General features: G+C 42.4%; 1 protein-coding gene across 4 annotated transcripts in view; it reads left to right on the top strand.

Annotated features, from left to right (window-relative positions):
* AGK (acylglycerol kinase) overlaps positions 1 to 19194 on the top strand; it is a 72867-nt gene that overhangs the window by 14376 nt on the left and 39297 nt on the right. For all 4 annotated transcript variants that reach the window (XM_032303904.1, XM_032303903.1, XM_032303906.1 and 1 more), the window contains exons 3-5: positions 9953 to 9992; positions 12835 to 12914; positions 17979 to 18054. In XM_032303904.1, coding sequence (XP_032159795.1) covers positions 9953 to 9992; positions 12835 to 12914; positions 17979 to 18054 — 196 coding nt within the window. The remainder of the gene's footprint in view (positions 1 to 9952; positions 9993 to 12834; positions 12915 to 17978; positions 18055 to 19194) is intronic.

The raw sequence follows: 19194 nt of genomic DNA, 5'->3' as shown, positions 1-19194 counted from the left end.
TTTTTTTTTTTTCCCAGTAGAATGGGAGGAAAAGCCCAATTCCGGAAGTCTTTGTGTAGGCAGTTTGTAGCATTTGGTGAGCAGTGGTGACTTGGTGACGACGTTTAAGGAGAGGAGCGGGTCATGAGCAAAGTTGGGCTCAGGAAGCGTAGTGCAGCCCCCTTAGGCAAGAGACCCTGGAACGGAGGGCGTGGGAAGGCTGCAGGTGTGTGTGTGCGCACTTTGATAGTGTACATACAAGCTGAGAGAGGCCAGACCAGAGTGGTGGCATTGGGAATGGAAAACTAAATGGAAGCAGTGAGGCTTGACCGTGTGAGTGATACGTGGGCATGAGTTCTGTAGGCAGGTAGACGTGTTTGCATTTCACTACTTAGTAGCTTTGCGACCCCTATCAAGCCCCTTAAAATCCTTAAGCTCTGCATTTTGGTCTCATTCTGGGGTAGTGGGGTCTGGGGTAATGAGGTCTGCTTAGCAGGTGAGGTGTGAGGATGAAGTGAGCTGATGCATGTCCTAGTGCCTGGTCCTGTGCCTGGCTCATGGCTTCCCACCGTAAGTGCTTGCTGTTACCAGCATCAGATAGCGGACTGGCTGGTTGGTTGAAGGAGAGGAAGAGAAGTCATTTTTTGGTTTCAAGACTAGGATAATTGGTGATACAGAAAGAGGCAAGTCGCCTGGGAGAATTGGTTTGAGGAGGTATTATTCTATTCCCTTTTAGCTATGTCGGGTTTGAGACCCTGACAGCATATCCAGGGGGAAATGTGTTAGATTCCAGGAATAAATTATGCATGAGCCACACTTGACTGGACCCGTATTATTTCTTTTGGTACAGATTATGGTTTCAGTAATGTCTCGAGCTTCATCTTTAGGTATCTTGGGGGTTCTGACAAAGCAGATGTTTTACCTTGACATCAGTTCGGATTAGCCTCTGACTTTGCAGTTGGTGGTCTAGGCAGGGCTAGTTCAGCACTGGGGGGAGGTAGGGAGGGCTTTTCCCCTCACAGCTTTTCCTCATTTCACATTCTGTTGTGGTTTTAAGGAAACAGTTCGTATTGCTTTTCAGCCATTTCACGGTTCTCCCTCTCTTCTCTCTCTGCACAAGCTGATGCTAAAGTTTGGGGTATTAATAGGTGCTATTTAAAGAAGCTCATTTATGGGCAATTAAATAACGTGCCTGTCAGCTCAGATTTGATAGGGAATGGGGAACTTTTTTTTTAAGGTGCAATGAAGTTTAATTATATTCCCTTTCCTTTTAGCTCTTTTGTCATTTTATTTAGAAAACGGATTTTTTTTTTTTTTTTAAAGAACCTGTATTCTTTCCCATATGTTGATGGTGGAGGGTGGGGTAGGGAGGACTGAGCTGGAAGGGCAGGAGGCGTATCTAAATTTTGTTGATTTCACATACTATTCAGGGCTGTTTCTGTGAGTGGTATTAGCTTCTCCAGGCTGTGCTGAGAGAACTGTCCACTAACATCTCAGGTAGTGCGTGTCGTGGGACAGCAGAAACACTGACCGTAGGAGCTGGCTAGTTTATGATTTGCTAGGTCAAAAGGTCTGCCCTGTATCCTAGAGCCCAGAGTAAATACCCCTTTATGCCCGTGGTTTATAGAAAACACCCGGTAGGCCTGGAGGGAAAGAAGGGACTCCCCCTTGTGTTTTCTTCTCGAACAGCTGACGTAACCTCTGTGCAATCTGTTTTCTGTCTTCCCTGTATCTGCCTAAGTAGAGGAGAGTACCTTGTGTATAATTTACAAGAGTAGCTATTTTCTCTAGATTTTTAATTTCAGTGAATCATCCGTTCTCGTTCGCTGCGGACTCGAGGGACTGATGCCTTCCCTCGCTCCTTCTTTCCCTGTTTTAGTAAATACAGTTCTTTGGAGAATGCCCTTGGCTTGCTTTATGTTGTTACGGAAAATGTTAAGAAAAGAAAAAAAATGTTGATCCTTGTGTATTGTTGAATATACCACCAAGTAAAGAAATCCATCCGGGGTACACTGACCTCAAGATTCCTGATGTAAGGGGCGCCTGGGTGGCCCAGTGGGTTAAGCCGCTGCCTTCGGCTCAGGTCATGATCTCAGAGTCCTGGGATCGAGTCCCGCATCGGGTTCTCTGCTCAGCGGAGAGCCTGCTTCCCTCTCTCTCTCTGCCTGCCTCTCCATCTACTTGTGATTTCTCTCTGTCAAATAAATAAATAAAATCTTAAAAAAAAAAAAAAAAAAAGATTCCTGACGTAAGTGTGGTGTACTTTTCACTAGCCCAGGCTGAAGTGGTGCCATACATTTGTCTTTTACATTTGATGGTAGACTGAACTTTGTTTTTCCTTTGCTAGACTTCCCCAGCAGCAACAGTGATGACAGATTTTAATGCCAGTGATTGCTCGTCTGACTCCTTATTTTCTCCCTGTATGTGCTCTAAGGGGCATTGAAATGAAGACAGTCACCACTTAATATGTGGTTATCAGTAGGATTTCTTCTTGACTTTCCTGACCATTATGGAACTTCTTTATCTCATTGTGGTTGGGAGAGGTAAGAAGATACAAATTTCTGAAGTAGCAGGTAGTACATCATGTGGAGGCCTGGAGAACAAGAAGGAACGTCATCCTCTGGTTAAGTGGAAAGACCAGACCAGAAGGCCCTAAAATCCTCTTCAAAGTCATCAATGTCTTTATTGTTCTCCTGGAGTTTGTGACCTGGCACTCTAACAATTTACTTGTCTCGACTGAGCATTCTTCAGGCCCAGAATATCCAGCATGTTCTTCAGCAAGCTGCACGTCTCCTTGCTTGGTGACAGATCTTTGTCTCGGGCAGAGATGAGCAGTATCGTCCCATGTGTGGTGCTTCGCACAGAGGCAGCCTTCATGTGTTTGGGTGGGGAGCTGGGCTGTGGGGTGGGAGGGGGCGATGTTTACTTGACAAAGGTCCCCCACTCTGCACACAAGAGAATCTCTTTCTCTAAGGTTATTTTCTGTCTCTACTTCCGTTTCCACTGCATCCGGGTTCTTACACAGACAATCCTTGGGCAGTGCCACTGGCAATATCATGATTAATTATTCTAGGAAGCTCAGAGAAGTTGAAGTAGTTGTTATAAACATCTAAGCTTGAAACCTGCTTTGTGGAAAGCAGAAACTGGGTTTGCGTGCACCAAGGGAAAAGCCAGTGGTAGAAATTGCTGTCCAGTTTGCCTCTACACTGTAGATGGAAATATCTTTTTTGGGAAATAGGATGGATCAATATGATATTTTTTTCTTTCCATGTCAAGTTGTTATTGAAATAACAACTTATCTTATTTTGCAGTCCTGAAGTAATAAATAAAACCTTTATGGCGCAGAATAAATTGTGAGCATCGCATTTCCTGTGGTAGCAGGCACGTTCGTGTTCTTCCGAAGCCTCAGGCAGAGTGACATCAGCAAATTTTTTAAATTTTCCAATCCAGAAGCTTCTGGTTTCTGTCTATCAAAGAACCTGCATTTTAGTACTAAGCAGATCTTCAGGGACCTTTTTTGATGTAACTTTTAAATTGTGTTAAACTTCAATTCTCTTGGGAGGCAGCATGATGTAGCAGAAAGCGCATAGGCTTGGAATTTATATACAGTAGTTTGGATTTTTTGTTTGTTTGTTTGTTTGTTTTGTTTTCTTTTTTTTTTTGGTAAAAGGGTCTTAGGTTCACTTTCAGATTCTTGCCCCATTAGCAGTCTAGAATTTCTCTGATACCAGACTCAGCTACTGGGACAGTTCTTGTGGGGCTTCCTGGTGTACCAAAAGGAGTTCCTCATTCAGCTTTTAGATGGTTCTAGTTCCATTACCCTGTCCCCTGAACACGCGCACACACGCGTGCACACTCGCACAGCCATGCGTCTTGATCTGTCAGGTGTCCATGACTGTTCTACATCTTCATCCTCTGCTGTACCACAGCAATTTCTCCTCTTGCCCTTTGGTGGTGATCACAGTGAGCAACTACCCAGGCAATCTGTTGGCTTGAGAATGCCAAGTACTCCCATGAAGAATCACCTTCAGTTTTCCCCTACAGGACAAAGCCTGCCTGTGAGTCCTGTGAGTCAGTCTTTCCTGTTCAAACATTTGCCACTTACTTATTAAACAGTTATTTATTAAGCGCTGTTTATCTGCAAGAGTCTGTGCTGTGTGCTGTGGAAGAGAAAACGGTGAACTGTCCATGAATTCAAGGCAATTGTATTGATGGAAAAGAAGACAAGCAGTTCTGTCTGTGGTGGGGCAAAAGGGTGGGTGGTGTTGTGCTTGGCCGTCTAGTTTTTAAAAGGGAGAGGAGGTAGAACGATCAAATCCCTGCAGGGGTAAAGCTCATTGTGTGCGCTAGGAGGAGGAAAACGCACAGCTTGCTGAGAGTGGAGACAGCATCAAGGGCCTGATGGGGATAAGGAAGTGGTTCTTAACCTCTTGCCTCAGTTGTCCATCACGTTTTTCTTTTCCTTTATTTTTTTAAGATTTTATTTTATTTATTTGACAGAGATCATAGGTAGGCAGAGAGGCAGGCAGAGAGAGAGGAGGAAGCAGGCTCCCTGCTGAGCAGAGAGCCTGATGTGGGGCTCGATCCCAGGACCCTGGGATCATGACCTGAGCCGAAGGCAGCGGCTTAACCCACTGAGCCACCCAGGCGCCCCTCCTTTATTTTTTTAAAAAAAATATTTTTTTAAAGTAACCTCTGCATCCAGCGTGAGGCTCGAATTCACAGCCCCAGGATCAAGGGTCGAGTGCTGCACTGACTGAGCCAGCCAGGGACCCCTCTGCACATTCTTCCTTTGGTTTTCAAGTGAGGCTCAGTGTCACTGTAGTTGAGATTCACCTGGCATTCTCTGTCCTCTGTCACAGGGCTCAGGGCCTCTCTTCCTGCGGCTTCTCGCTTCCTTGTGTAGACGATCTGCTCCACTCTCAGCCCACTATTACCACGTGTGTCTTTAATCAAGATCAATGTCTGCAATCTCAGATGTGTTTCTAGCTGTCCCCTGGACCCCTCCACCTGTACTGGCCGCTATCCCAGATCCACAGATCCAGAATGAACTCTAGCTTCCGGCCTCCCAAACCAGTACCTACTGCTGCCGTCCATCTCTGAGTGGTACCACCTTCGGCCAAGGGCTCAGTAAAAATATGTGGACACTGCGTTCGACCCCCTCAATCCCCACGGACCAGTCGTTAAGTTTGCTTCCTAAATATCAGCTACCCCTGTGCTCTGCTCAGTTCTGGTTCCAGGGCTCATCATGTGCTCATCGCTGACCAGTGTTCCTGGAGAACCCACCCTGCTCCCTAGATCCAGACTTGCCTTGATATGGACTTCACACTGCAACCAGAATGATCCTTCTAACATGTAAATCTGGTCACCTCACTTATCTTCCTGAAACCCTCTCATGGCTTCTTATGGCCCTAAAGGTCAAATCCCAATTCCTAAAATAGCTTAAAAGGCTGCTGGGGCCCGGGTGTTGCCTGCCCTCCTCTTCTCGGGCTCCTCCCATGGCAGGCTGCCTCCAGCTGTCCAGAACTACTTTCTGTTTCTGAAATTGGCCAGGCTCGTACTCTGAGGCTTTGAGAGGCTTTTGCCTTCGCCTGCGTTCCCCTTCCTGTTTTTGCCCTGCTACTTTTTATTTCTCCCCAGATCTAGACTGCAGTGTCACTTCCTGTAAAAAGCCTTTTCTAATTCCCTCAAGCCTAGGTTAGATATTCCTGAACGGGCCCCTGTTGCAGAGCACATAAGAGTCATGTCATGTTATGACTGTTGAACTGCCTCTCTTCCCTTCTATCCTGTGAACTTCGTGAGGATGGGGAGTGCTGGGTTTATGCACCAGGACATCCACACCTAGCACAGTGCCTGGCACATCCTTTATCAAGAAACACGTCTCTTCCTTTATCACTGATACTTGCCAGGAGCTGTCCTTTGCCACGCGCTCGGAAGCTGCTTCAGGTCAGGACAGGATCTGGGTTGTACGGTACCCAGTGCTTCGTGCTGAGTGAGTTAGTTTCACCTGCTACTTTGGGGAGCTTTATCACACCTGAACTTATGAAAAAACACTATGAATGTAAATTTTAAAAATCAGATGAGATTAGAAGTAATGTGTGATTCATGAATGTGCTATCGAATCTATATACTGATGAGTATTATGTATCCAGTATTGTCTGAAGTTAAGAAAAAGCATTAAAGCATTTATTTTGGGTTTGAATTCCAGTCTGCTGTTTAGTCACATGGTGATCTTGGGAAAGTCCGTTAGTTCTCTGAGCCTTAACGACATCATACATAAAATGAGAATATAATGCCTGTCTGGCAGGGTTGTTACAAAGGTTAAAGGTTTGTGAAAACGGTGGCTGTGGTAGCTGGCACATGGGAGTTGCTCCATGAATTTTAAGTTATTTTCTCTTTTATTCCTGTAAAAATGCCTTTCCTGGAACATTTTTGGAATTTCTTTTTTGAAATAGTTTTCAGAGCTGGCTATAGGCGATCGGAATAGATCAATGGGAGAAATCTTTTTGTGGATATGTTTGATTTTTTAGAAACAGCTTGGTTCAGAGAGCAAAATCAAGATGGTTAATGCCATTTTTGATATTTAAAAAAATTAAGTATGATTATAATGAGATTTTCTTTTGTAGTATTTAAATTGGCACATAGTCTGGCTTTCTCACAGGTGGCATTGACAGCATATTCCATCTGGCACATTAAAATCCAGGGAATTAATTATAAAGAAATCTTTTTTGATTTTGAATAGCACTCCGATAAATCAAGAAGTATTAGCAAGCTCAAGAGAACTGAGGTCTTTAATCATATACTTAATCACAAGTTAACATTCAAAATTTTACTTCTAGCAAAAAAGAATTTAGGAAACAGTGAACCAAGGTGCTGTATTCTTGTATTTGGGGCCATTCTCTTTTCATCTAGGTCCACAGGAATCCGTGTGGCTGAAGTGCAATAAGGAAGACGGCGTCTTATGAAGGACCCCAAGGAGCCTGGCACCTTCAGAGGCCTGGCCCTAGTGGGAGGGGAGGAGCCAGCTGGGGGCATCGGGCAGGGATGTACGGGCAGGTGTGCAGCCATTGTAGCCGTAAGGGGGCTTGTACAGAACAGCCCGTAGGATGTGTTCATCACAGAAGAGACTGGAGGTACAGGTTATTCTATCTATAGGAAGAAACAAGTGTTTGGAAGAGCACAGTTCTGTGTGGTTCTGTGTGGTGGTAGTGGTACCCCCAGGGCCAGTGTGGAAGCCGGACTGAGGATTAGCCTAGACCAGGGGGATCCAGTGACATTGCTCAGGTTACTACAAGGAACCCAGGTTTATTTGGTGATCTAGTGGTTACTAAGGATTTAGTATTTTACCTCAGCATTGTATAGAGGTCATGAATGGGAGGTGTCAGGGTCAACTCTAACGGGTTATTGACATGTTCATTATTTTTAAATATTTGACTGCTCTGTACATTGAGTTGATTTCATCTTGTATATGTGTAAGATCTATGTAATTGTTGCTGTTGGGATGATTCACCGAGAGGAGTTGCTGGAGAGCATTTGAGAAGAAGAGCGAAACGTGAATATTCGTGAACCTTGAGTGGGGGGAGGGAGAGAAGCCTGTGCGCCTCCCTTCTGCTGCGCGGGAGTCACGGGGCCGTATCAGTCAAGTAAGTGGGACTGAACCTGGCAGTTAAGGTGCTTGGGGACTAGACTTCACAAGGGATTAGTCCGCGTAAGATGTTTGTTACGGGACAGAATGCACTTTTGAGGTATGGCTTTATCATTTTAATTGAACATTGTTCTTAGGTTTCAGATGGGCAGTATTTTTTCAGTTAAATTTGAATGCCAGGATAGTTAACAGTGTTATATCAGTTTGAGCTGTGCCACATAGTGATCCAGCACTTCCGTACATCACGCCCTGCTCGTCACAGCAAGTGCGCTCCTTCATCCCCGTCACCGATTTTACCCCCCGCCCGCCTGCTCGATAACCAGAAGTGTGTTCTCTATATGAAGACTGTTTCCTGAGTTCTCTTTCTCTTCTTTTCCTTTGGTTGTTTTGTTTCTTAAATTCCACATATGGATGAAGTTTTACGGTGTTTGTCTTCGACTGACTTATCTCATTTAGCATTTTACTCTCTGGATCCATGCATGTCCTTGCAAATGGCAAGATTTCATTCTTTTTATGGCTGAGTAACACACCACATCTTTGTGCATTCATTAGTTGATGGGCACTTGGGCTGCTTCCATAATTTGGCTCTGGTAGAAAATGATGCTATAAACATAGCGGTGTACATATTCCTTTGAATTAAGTGTTTTTATATTCTTTTGTATTCTAAATACCCACAGACAGGCATCATTGCTTCTTCCCCTCACATGGTGCTTTCTAGTTAAAGCTGACTGCTGTTGATGTCTAGGGTTTGTTCTTCAGTCTGGCTCTGGAAGAAAAATTATTGCGTAGCCTTGGACAGCAGCTGTGGCAAAAGGCGAAAGGTTGTTTATTCTCTTTCAGTTCAGACTTAACTATCAAAATTAGTTTTGGATAACTGTAAAAATGCAAAATTTGAGGACTTCAATGTTAGAAGGAAGGTCTAGGAAGACTTTTTTTTTTTTGTTAAAAGAAAGAATTTAAGTGAAAGAACCCTTTTCTCTTTTTAGTTCTTTCATATACATTGTTTATTGGCTGTTTTTAACTGTCATTAACCAGGTTGAAGTTACTATCTTAGCAATGCCAGCAACATACATTAGAGATGACTCTTCAAGAAGATTCTGGAGCCTGGTGGGCAATTGGCCATTTACAGTGTTCTTACAGTATAAATGGCATAAACACATTTTAGGAACCTTTATGTTACATAGATGAACATTTTTCTGATAGAATGTTTTCATTTTTGCAAGCCAGAGTTTCACCTCATGCCAAAATTTCCCATTTGGGCTGCAACTGAGTGTCTGACAGTGACAGAAAAAATAAGAGATAACATAGTAGCAAAAGTGACTAAGCATCAAACTTATTTCTGGCAAATCACCTGAACAATTTCCACCAGATAAGGAAAATGCAGGATATGTGCCTTCATCTTGTATTGCTGTGCTAACAAATTACTACAAACTGGGTAGTTCACACAACTCACATCTATTATCTTACAGTTCTGTGGGTCACAAGTCCGACACAGGTCTTACAGGGCCAAAGTCAAGGTGTTGACAAGGACTGCATTCCATCTGGAGGCTCTAGGGGAGAAGCCATTTCCTTGCTTTTCCAGCTTCTAGACGGTACCCTCATTCCTTGACTGTGGCCTCCTCCCGTGTTGAGCAACAGCAAGCTTGCACCTTTCTGACCCTTCTTCCATTGTCACATTTGCTGCTCATCCCAGCCTAGAAAATTTTCTGTGCTTTTAAGGACCCTTGTGATGAGATTAGAAACCCCTGCATAATCCAGGACTGTCTTCCTATCTCCAGATCCTAAGCTTAATCACATCTGTAAAATCCCCTTTGCCACCTAAGATAACATATTTTCAGGTTCAGGGGATGAGGATGTAGACATCGTGGAGGGAGGGGTCTTGTGCCCCCCATCCTGTGGAAACACTCAAGGTAGGATTTCATTCAGAGAAAGTTCCTTGCACATGTGCTAGTTATGTGTCACAGGTTTTTTTTTTTTTTTTTTTTTTTTTTTTTAAAGATTTTATTTATTTATTTGACAGAGAGAAATCACAAGTAGGCAGAGAGGCAGGCAGAGAGAGAGGAAGGGAAGCAGGCCCCCTGCTGAGCAGAGAGCCCGATGTGGGACTCGATCCCAGGACCCTGGAATCATGACCTGAGCCGAAGGCAGCGGCTTAACCCACTGAGCCACCCAGGCGCCCCTGTGTCACAGGTTTTGAAGAGACTTTCACTTGGGTGTTTTATAGGGAAGAGTTGGGCATATTTAAAGAAAAAAAAAAAGCAGTTTTGTTTGTTTGGATTGTAACCTGCTTATTAAAGCTAATGTTCGTTCTTTTGTTTGCTTTGATAGCGACAACCTGCTAAGGAGAGCTGCCTGTCAAGAAGCTCAGGTAATACCACTGAATGTGCTAAAATCAAAACCTGCTTTATCTCTGTTGCGCAGCAAACTCGGGCTAACCCCGGGGGACAAGCGCGGTGCCTTGCCTCGGTGCAGTGTGGATTTTTTCCCTACCGTGGGGGGGATGAGTCAGGCCGAGAGCCAGCTCTGAACAGAGCGGGAGGAAGTTAACCATCTGGTGTAGAGCAGTTCCAGCGCCCACCCTTTTAGATTGTTTACTTCTGGATTAGTCCTAAGAACACATACTTGGGCTGGTTGGAGCCCTGGGAGTTTGTTCATGTCTGTGGTTGTCCTTAAAGATCGGGCTGAGCCCTGAATCTTCCCTGATCCAAGTAACCCCTGAGGATTTCTGTTCAGAACACGCGTTACCCCTTAAAGTCAAATGTTCTTTCAAGGCATTGATTCATATTTTTAAAGCCTGTTCAGCACAGCTGATTCAGACCATGTGAGCATTGTTCTCCCAGGCCCATGATACTGCTCTGAAATAATCATGTATCTGGCAGTATTAGAGTTGAATTATAAATCTTCTCGAGTTCAAGACCACATTTTTGTTCTGTCCTCCCCTCCAAGTTTGTAGGTTGTGCCTTGCAGGTGAATTTCCATGACTGAGTTGTCTTTTTGTTGTATGTCATTTAAGCTTATGATATCAGAAATACCAAAAAAGAAACTTGAAGTAAAAAAATGACAAAGGTATGATGTATTTAGTGGAAGGAGGTGGGCAGCAGACCTCATGTTTGTTACGGAAATGTTTTCACGGGTGACAATGACAATAGATACTATTAATACATTGCTCTTTTTGGTGGTGATCTAACTGCTCTAAATCTGTGTTTTAAGAGTTTGATTACTTTTCCGTTCTATCTCCTATGGCTCTGCTGTTTTGAAAATGAACGATCCCCACACTGAGCTGATTTTCCATTAGCAACTGGGAAAGCTTGGGAGGAGAGCCTTTTCTTGGTCCCCCAGAGGAAGAGTGGTCACAGGGTCCTTGCTTTCTTGTTGAAGGAAAATGCTTTCCCCTCTGCGCTGAGTGCCTTCTCGTCCTTTCTCAGAGACTCTTCCTCTGGTTACTGCTCACTCTCCATATTTCCCTCTTACCATGCCGGAGTTCTTTCTGTCCCAGTCCCCATGGGGCTCCTTCTGTCTGGCAAACAGAAGCAAATTCATCCTCGGAGCTGACTCCAGTTACTTTTCCTGTTGATGGCTGCCCTTTACAGTCTAAATTCCTGAAAGAATGATTTTTTTAATCTCACGTAATCTCAACTCCCTGTAGTCTTACATAAGCTCCTTAATGCACCGTAAACCTGCACCTGGAGTTGCCAGTAGGTAAGAAACCAAGACACAGAATAATCTGGAACTGTAGATCTGGAGTCTGGTAGGCCAGAGAAACTGGCTGACTGAAAAATTTTTGCCCACATTCCAGAAAAACTATGGGTAGGAAAAGAACACGTTACAATGTTTGGAGATTTGGCAGCAAAATATTAAGGTCGAATTCAGTAAAAGTGAAGACAGGGTAGAAATTATAATGTACCAGAAACTTTGTACTAATGAAACAGTATTTCTTTCTGAAGCTTTCAGAAAAAGTGTATTTCTTTTCTAAAGGAAGAAATAGATCATGGAGAGAACAGCTCCCTGGCGGACTGTCAGGAGGGGTGGTAGTCGCTTACTAGAAGAGTCACTTAATAAAAGTCTTGATTAACTCATTCTCTTGGTTAATTCATTCTTTGCGCTTCCATACCTGAATTCTGCCTCCTTGGCCCAGACCTGCTCCCCACTGTCAAAGACTCGACATTCTGACTCTGGTGTTTTCCTCCTTATTTTTGTTGGTGGTCTTCTCCAGGGGGAATAGCAATAGTTCCCGTTAGTTCCTGTTTTGAGTCTGCACAGCTGGTTTCCTGTGCCTCTGAACTCTGCCTCCTTTATCTGCTCTTCAGAGCCGACAGAGTAGAAGTTGGGGTTTGGGAGTGTAAATTCTAGGCTTGTAACTTATAAACTGTGTGACTTTCACTTAATCTTTTTGAATCTTGGTTTCTCAACTATTAAAAGGAGAGCACTTAGTACCTTCTAAGTTTCTGAGCGCTCTGAATAATGTGTAGCACAGCAGCAAATACTGGGTGCCAAGTAAATATTTCTTTTCCTTGCCAGTTGATGCTATGGATTATTATTATTATTACTATTATTGTTATTATTTATTTCAAGTTTTTATTTAAAGTCTTGTTAGTTAACGTATATGGAAAAATTGGTTTCAGGAGTAGAGTGTTGTGATTCCTCACTTACATGCAACACCCGGTGCTCATCGCAAGTGCCTTCCTTCAGCCCCTAGCTGCTGCTGTTTAGTTAACAAGTTATACACATTGCAAAGAGGAGGCGACAAATAAACTATTAGGATTATTTTTTACATGTATGAAAAATATGAAGATTAATTGGTATCACAGTTCTTTATGAATAAGCCTTAGGAATGAATTGAAGGAGAAAAAGATTATACTCTGAACGCTATGGGCAGGTGGGTTGAACGTCCCTTCTAATGTACTGTGGCTTCCTGGTTATCTGTTTATAATAAACTTAGCCACATCTTAGCAAAGAAAAGTTACTTACCTCTAGTAGATAGAGCAAGAGTTTTTTTTATTACAAAATTTAGCTGATCGTCATTAAATAATGGTAGATTTGGTGGTGGTTCATGATATTTTTATCAGTATGAATCATGAAAGAACATTCTTTTTCCCCCCAGAGTAGGTGCCATGTCTCCTGGAAGTAAATTCCTTTGGAATGAAAGAATATATATAATTGCTAACTGAACAAAAGAATATTTCTTAAAACTTTGCTTTTTTCCTTTTTAGGTGTTTGGCAATCAACTCATTCCTCCCAACGCACAAGTGAAGAAGGCGACGGTTTTTCTCAATCCTGCTGCTTGCCGAGGGTAGTTCAGTGTGTGATTTGTCACATGCTCAGTTGTCCTGAGGGGGGAAACGTCACAGAATATTAGGAAGCTAGTTGGACTGTGTGGAGTCGGAAGAAGTAGGTTCCGTACTTGTCTAGCAATGAGATTAATTTGTGATGGAGAAATAGTGGTTAGTGAGCTAGAACTGTAAAGCTAATTGATGCTTGGCAAACTTGTCTAATTGAAGTTTAATAAAAATCCCAGAATTAGGGGTGCCTAGGTGGCTCAGGCAGTTGGGCGGCCAGCTCTTGGTTTCGGCTCAGGTTGTGATCTCAGGTTCCTGGGATTGAGTCCTGTTGCTCCCCTCTAAATAAATTAAAAAAAAAAAAATCCCAGAATTAATACTCTCAGGTAAGTCTTACCTGCTTGGGGACAGCTCCTGCTGTTGTGGTGTAAATGATTGGGCCTTCTCTGTTCCAGGATGTTCCATGATGGCCAAAACATTGTGGGCTTGTGAAGTCAGAAACATTCTTTCCAAAAGGAGTCAACCTTGAGCTAGGTCTTGGAGATCAGCAGAGGAAGAACATTCAATCTTCCTAAGAAAATAGCTCTTGGTGTGTGTGTGTGTGTGTGTGTGTGTGTGTGTGTGTGTGTGAATATGAATACCAGAGTAACTAGTTCTCTCCCTTGCTGTGTTGCAGGCCAGTCTGCGGCCTTGTCTAGCTGGCCTGGAAGAGTTGTGTGAGGAAATTGTGGGAATTCAGGTGTGAAGAACAGTTGGGACTTGGGTTGATAATCATGTATTCCTGTTCATTTATTATAACAGAGGTCCCACCCTGGTGCAGGATTTGAAAGTGGGGGAGGCTGTGTGTGTGTGTAACTGGGCTAGGGGCCCATGGAAATTCTGTGTATTTCGTTCATTTGGGCTTTGAACTTAAAACTGCCCTAAAAAATAAAGTCTATAAATTTTAAAGTACCACAGGCAAACAAAAATGTGTTTCAGTGTCTGTTGCAGTTCTCCTTCAGTTGGAAAGGTGAATAAAAAAGACCTTGAAGGCTTTTAGAAGAAATCATTTAAAACATAAAAAGTATTTTTTAAAAATAGAATGAAAAGGTTGTCTGAGGTGGGGAGGGGAGTGATACCTTTGATTATCCCTAGCAACCAGAACCTTTCTTTTTGTCTTTTTTGAGGATTGGAAAATTAATAACCGTGTATTAGGTTGGATTCTTGGGTGCCTGGGTGGCTCAGCCTGTTTCGTGTCTACTTTGAGCTCAGGTCATGATCTCAGGGTCCTGGGCTCCCTGCTCAGCGGGGAGCCTGCCTTTCTCTCTACCTCTGTCGCTCCTCCTGCTTGTGCTCTCGTTCTCTTTTTCTCTCAGTCAAATCAAATCTTTAAAAAAAAATATGTACTACATTGGATTCTATAAGACCTTTGTCAAATGACATCAAGATATTAAGAACAACACAACAGAAAGACTAGTTGGGACCAGCTTATAACTGGTGGTCTTGTGTAAGACGCAGGGATTCTGAAAGAAGTTTCTCCAATAATTTGAGAGAGTGAATGTGGCTTTACAGATAATAAGGAGAAATCATGTCTTTTTTTTTTTTTTTTTTCCTTTTTTGATAGAGTGAGAGAATGAGCAGGGAGGGGGAGAGGGAGGGAAAGAGAGAAAATCCTAAGCAGGCACCACACCCAGGATGGAGCCTGGCACCAGGCTCGATCTCACAGTGACCTGAGCTGAAATCAAGAGTTGGACGCTTAACCGACTGAGCCACCCAAGCACACCACACCTTACTTTAAATTCTGCAGTTTAAGATATTTACCTACAGATTGTCTGAACTGGCTCTGTGATTCTGCCTAATTGACTGGCTTTGTTAGAGCCACCTCTCCCCACCTGTAAACATCAATCTTAATGCCTATTGATCATTCTTGTTTAATAAGCAATACGAACAAATGAACAGGTTCTAACCCCACACAATCAAAATATCCAAGATAACTAAACAATGGTGGCCTGTGGCAGCAGCTACCAGAGAACTGTGGGCTCCAGGGTTTGAAGGACTGGCCTTGGATATTCTTCTGCTCTGTGATATTATAGGAACTACTTAAATCCTCAGTGTCCTCATCTGTAAAATGGGAAAAGTGATGGCTCCTACCTTAAAAAATTACCGTATGGAATAGGTGCCTTTGCGATTAAGTGAGATAATGCCTACGATGTGTTTACATTTCCATTTCATGGTGAGCACTGGAGGAAAGGAGTATAAGCTACTGTGATTATTACTGACATGTCAGCTAGGTTCAGAACATTCCCTACTTTGCTTCCCCACCCTTCCTGAAAGTGCTTGTGTGTCTCCCTCTGCCTACTTTAATGTTACTGTGCCAGGTCCTATTCCTTTAGAGACCTAGTTAGTTAGGAACCAGCTAATTCTGAAAAAGAAAAATGTATGGCAGTTTGTTTAAGCTGTACTCTGTTACTTTAAGTTCCTACTTACAAAGGATAATAACTCTAAAAAACAATTTTTTAGAGCAGTTTTAAGTTCTGTTTATATTTTTACATGTAAATGTGTTGGCATTTTTAAAGGTGGATTACTGTTTAAAAGTACATTTTTATCTTTAAAGGTGAGGCCGGGGAAAGTCTTTAAAGTTACTGTCCCCTTTAGCAAGGTGAATCCCTCCATGCTTCTGGGTATGAGCCACTCTGAAGCTCTCCGGCATCTTTTTTTTTCCCTAAAGCTTTCACTATTTAATTGCACTATTTTTGTCATCTCGGCTCTACTCTGAAACATAATATATAATTCATCATGTAACTATTTCATTATGTAGTACTGGTTTAAAACTACATAGGCGCCTTAAGAAATAAGATAACTGTGTGTTTAGCATTAATAAATAATACATTAAGAAGTAATTATTTTTCTGTGTGTACGTGAACCTAGAAATTGTGGTACATATATAAAGCTTTTATTTAGCTCTGGTGCTATCTCACCTTTAATTATATAATAAATAATGCATTTCTTATTGGTAACACTTGCTTTTCAGTCTTTTATATGGAACAGTAGAATTTTAGAGGTTTTCCATAGCGTGGGATCACATAAAGATGTGAGTAAAAGCCCAAATGTTCAAATCCTTATTTCTTTAACTTGGAGGAGCTTACAGATGTGTTGTAAATGATTAATACAGCCGATGGAGACTTGTCCAGAGTTTTGTTTCTCAGAACGGATCTACCTCCAACTGATCTTTTCTTATCAATCCAGTAATGGAAACAAGCCTGGAAGGAGAAACGTTTGTACTGTCATTAGCTCAGCTCTTCCTTGTTGGGTTAAGCCCCACCTGTGGTGAGCTGGAAAGGGGGAATTTTCATTTAGCCTTTTCTGTTCATTCTAGTAAGAATTCAGGTCAGGAGAAAGGGCAGGGGTATTTGTGTAATTTCCTTATAACATGCTCAGGTAGGCCCTTGGTTTGAGGTACTTTTTTTGAACGGTCTGTGTGAAAATTTGTCCAGTAGTTTCTCCATTTCTATTTTAATTCCTAAGAAGAAATGTTGTGTGTGCTTCTGTCTGCCCTTTGGTGGTTGTTTCTTTTTAAAGAATGTTGAATTTGGTTTGTGCGTGACTATGCATGCTCCTCATTAGCTACCTTCGTATGTCTTTCTGCTAAACTTGCATCACTGGTTTTAAAAATCTTTGAAAGAAGACTGAATAAATGTGGATGTGAAAGTTACATGTTCGCTGTGGTTTCAAATGTTCTACTTTTTTGTTTTGTTTTGTTTTCTGATGTGATAGTTGAAAATATCTGGGTGAAAAACAGGTCCACTGATTGGTATGTTCAACTTTGAGACCGTGCCATTGGGGACTACTTGCTACTTTTGCATCCCCTGATGCCTGGGCCCTGTTTCTGACTCCTGACCTGATTTGGACAAGAGTCACTGTCAGGGCAATGTGTACAGTGCTTCTAACACACATACACACACACACACACTCTCTCTCTCTCTCTCTCTCTCTCTCTCTTCAAAGTGCTCTTTAACTGTTTCTCTTCTCACAAGACTTCACAATCCTGTCCTTTCCTTTCCTGCACAATTTACATGTCTGCACTGGGGCAAGCTCATTTATTCATGCTTTAGTGCATTAATTCATCAGACACTTATTAAGTATCTTCTCAGTGTGCGGACATAATTCTAGAGGCTGGGGGACTCAAGGATTATAAGATTTGGTGTCTGTTTTTGCAAGGCTTCCAGTCTCATCCCAAAGACTGTCCTGCAAATCATTGATTGTCATGCCATATGGAAATTCCTAACAAAGATGTATACAGAGTGATGGGGCCACAGAGAGAAGGATGCAACTTTGCCTGTGAGCTTCAGACAAGCTGCCGGTTTTCCTAACATTGCATTAGACACGTTGAAACCTTGCCTTTTGTAGCAGAAATTCTGCCTTCATGGAAAAAAATTTTGCTCCTTCTCCAGGGCTTTCACGACAGGTTTGAAACTCAAGAAATGGAGATACCTCTAGTATATGAAATCGTTAAAAATGTGTTTCTCCCTCAAAGGTTGTATCCACTGAGTTAGAATTAATCCGTATTCTGTGGGGTTCAATATATTCCCTTGGGCCACATGAAAAATGTTAAATACACCTTCCTCCCTCTACCACTGGAATATAAATAAGTTCTCTGAGGACTTATTACATGCTACTTTAGTTGCAGGTATTTCTGTCTGCTTTGTCTTGTTGTATCCCTAGCTCCCACCCCTGTGGCTAGCACGTAGTAGGTGCTCAATAAATACTTGCTGAATGACTCAAGCATTGTGTCCTGAGTGGGGCCATATATACTGTCACGTTCTTCTCTAGAGGAACTAGACTGAACTGCAAGCATCCCAGATGGGTGAGAGCCAATTGTATTAGAAGGTAAACTCCTGGAGGCCCCAGAGTGGTAGCGTCTCCATTTCTCCCCGTAGAACCCAATGACCTGTTGTTTGCCTTCCTGTGCTTGCAGGAGTGAAGGAAACCCGTGTTTCTCAGGCTGTTTCTTGTTCAACTCTAGTGAAGGTGGTTAGGCTTTCTCTTCTTCCTCTTGAGAGCTTGTGTCAAAATTTTTGTGTTTTTTCCTTTGTCTACAGCAAAGCAAGGACTCTATTTGAAAAAAATGCTGCCCCGATTTTACACTTATCTGGCATGGATGTGACTGTTGTTAAGGTAAGAATACTCCACAGTGTTGATTTTATCTGAGCTACCTACCACTCCTTATAACTTACTCTCTTCTCTTGACTTTATAGCAGAAATCACTTATAACGTAAGAAGCTGGGAACAGAGAAATCAACGTTGTGTTTTGTTCTGATAGTTAATAAAAGCGGTTTTTTTTTTTTTTTTTTTTCAAAGCATTGTCAGCTTTTTATTTTCAGAAGAAGATTAGATGGAGGCATGAACTTGATTCCTTTCATCTGAAAGCTGGAGTGCGGAATTATTGTCTCTTGGAAGATGAAAGTAGTTATGGCTGTAGGAATTCTTTTCCTGAAAATAAAAAAAAATTTCCACTTTGAGTAGTTAATTTAATTTCTTGGTAGCTCCACAGACAAGTAAACATTTTCTCTCTGGGGAGGAATTTTCAATGGTAAAGCTCTAGAATTTGCGATATTTAGCTAAGAGAAAAAGGGGACAAAAATAAGTTAGAAGGAAATGTGCTAGATAGAAAACGCTCCAGACTCCACACTTTGTTGACTTTTAAGTGATGAGTTTGGTGTATACACAGGTATGTGCATTTGGTGAAAATCACTCTCGTCATGTTTCTAAGTCTGTGGTTTATTTTTAATATTACTCTTTCATGAAATCAGAGATGAAAAGGTAATTTAGTCCAGTTACCATGAAGCCTTGAACTCCTTTGTCCAACTGGTCTGTGATGTGGTCTTCCTGTTGTCTGTGTCCAGGGATGGGAGAAAGGGGAAGAGAACTAACACTGAAGTGAGTGCGTGTAGTACACGTTACGGACTCCACATGTGAGCGATCCCAAGATGGTTACATAAGAGTTCTTCCTTGGGGCGCCTGGGTGGCTCAGTGGTTAAGCCGCTGCCTTCGGCTCGGGTCATGATCTCAGGGTCCTGGGATCGAGTCCCATATGGGGCTCTCTGCTCAGCGGGGAGCCTGTTTCCTCCTCTCTCTCTCTCTCTGTCTGCCTCTCTGCCTACTTGTGATCTCTCTCTGTCAAATAAATAAATAAAATCTTTAAAAAAAAAAAAAGAGTTCTTCCTTGAATGTTCGTTCATGTGAACTCAGATTGAACTATCTGAACCTGGAGCTGTCTTTGAGGGGAAACTATTTTGTATATTAAATGTCCTTAAT

Source organism: Mustela erminea, chromosome 11, assembly GCF_009829155.1.
Source record: "Mustela erminea isolate mMusErm1 chromosome 11, mMusErm1.Pri, whole genome shotgun sequence".
Taxonomy (NCBI): Eukaryota; Metazoa; Chordata; class Mammalia; order Carnivora; family Mustelidae; genus Mustela; species Mustela erminea.
The sequence above is the reverse complement of the archived record's forward strand: the minus strand, read 5'-3'. Positions and strand labels throughout refer to the sequence as shown.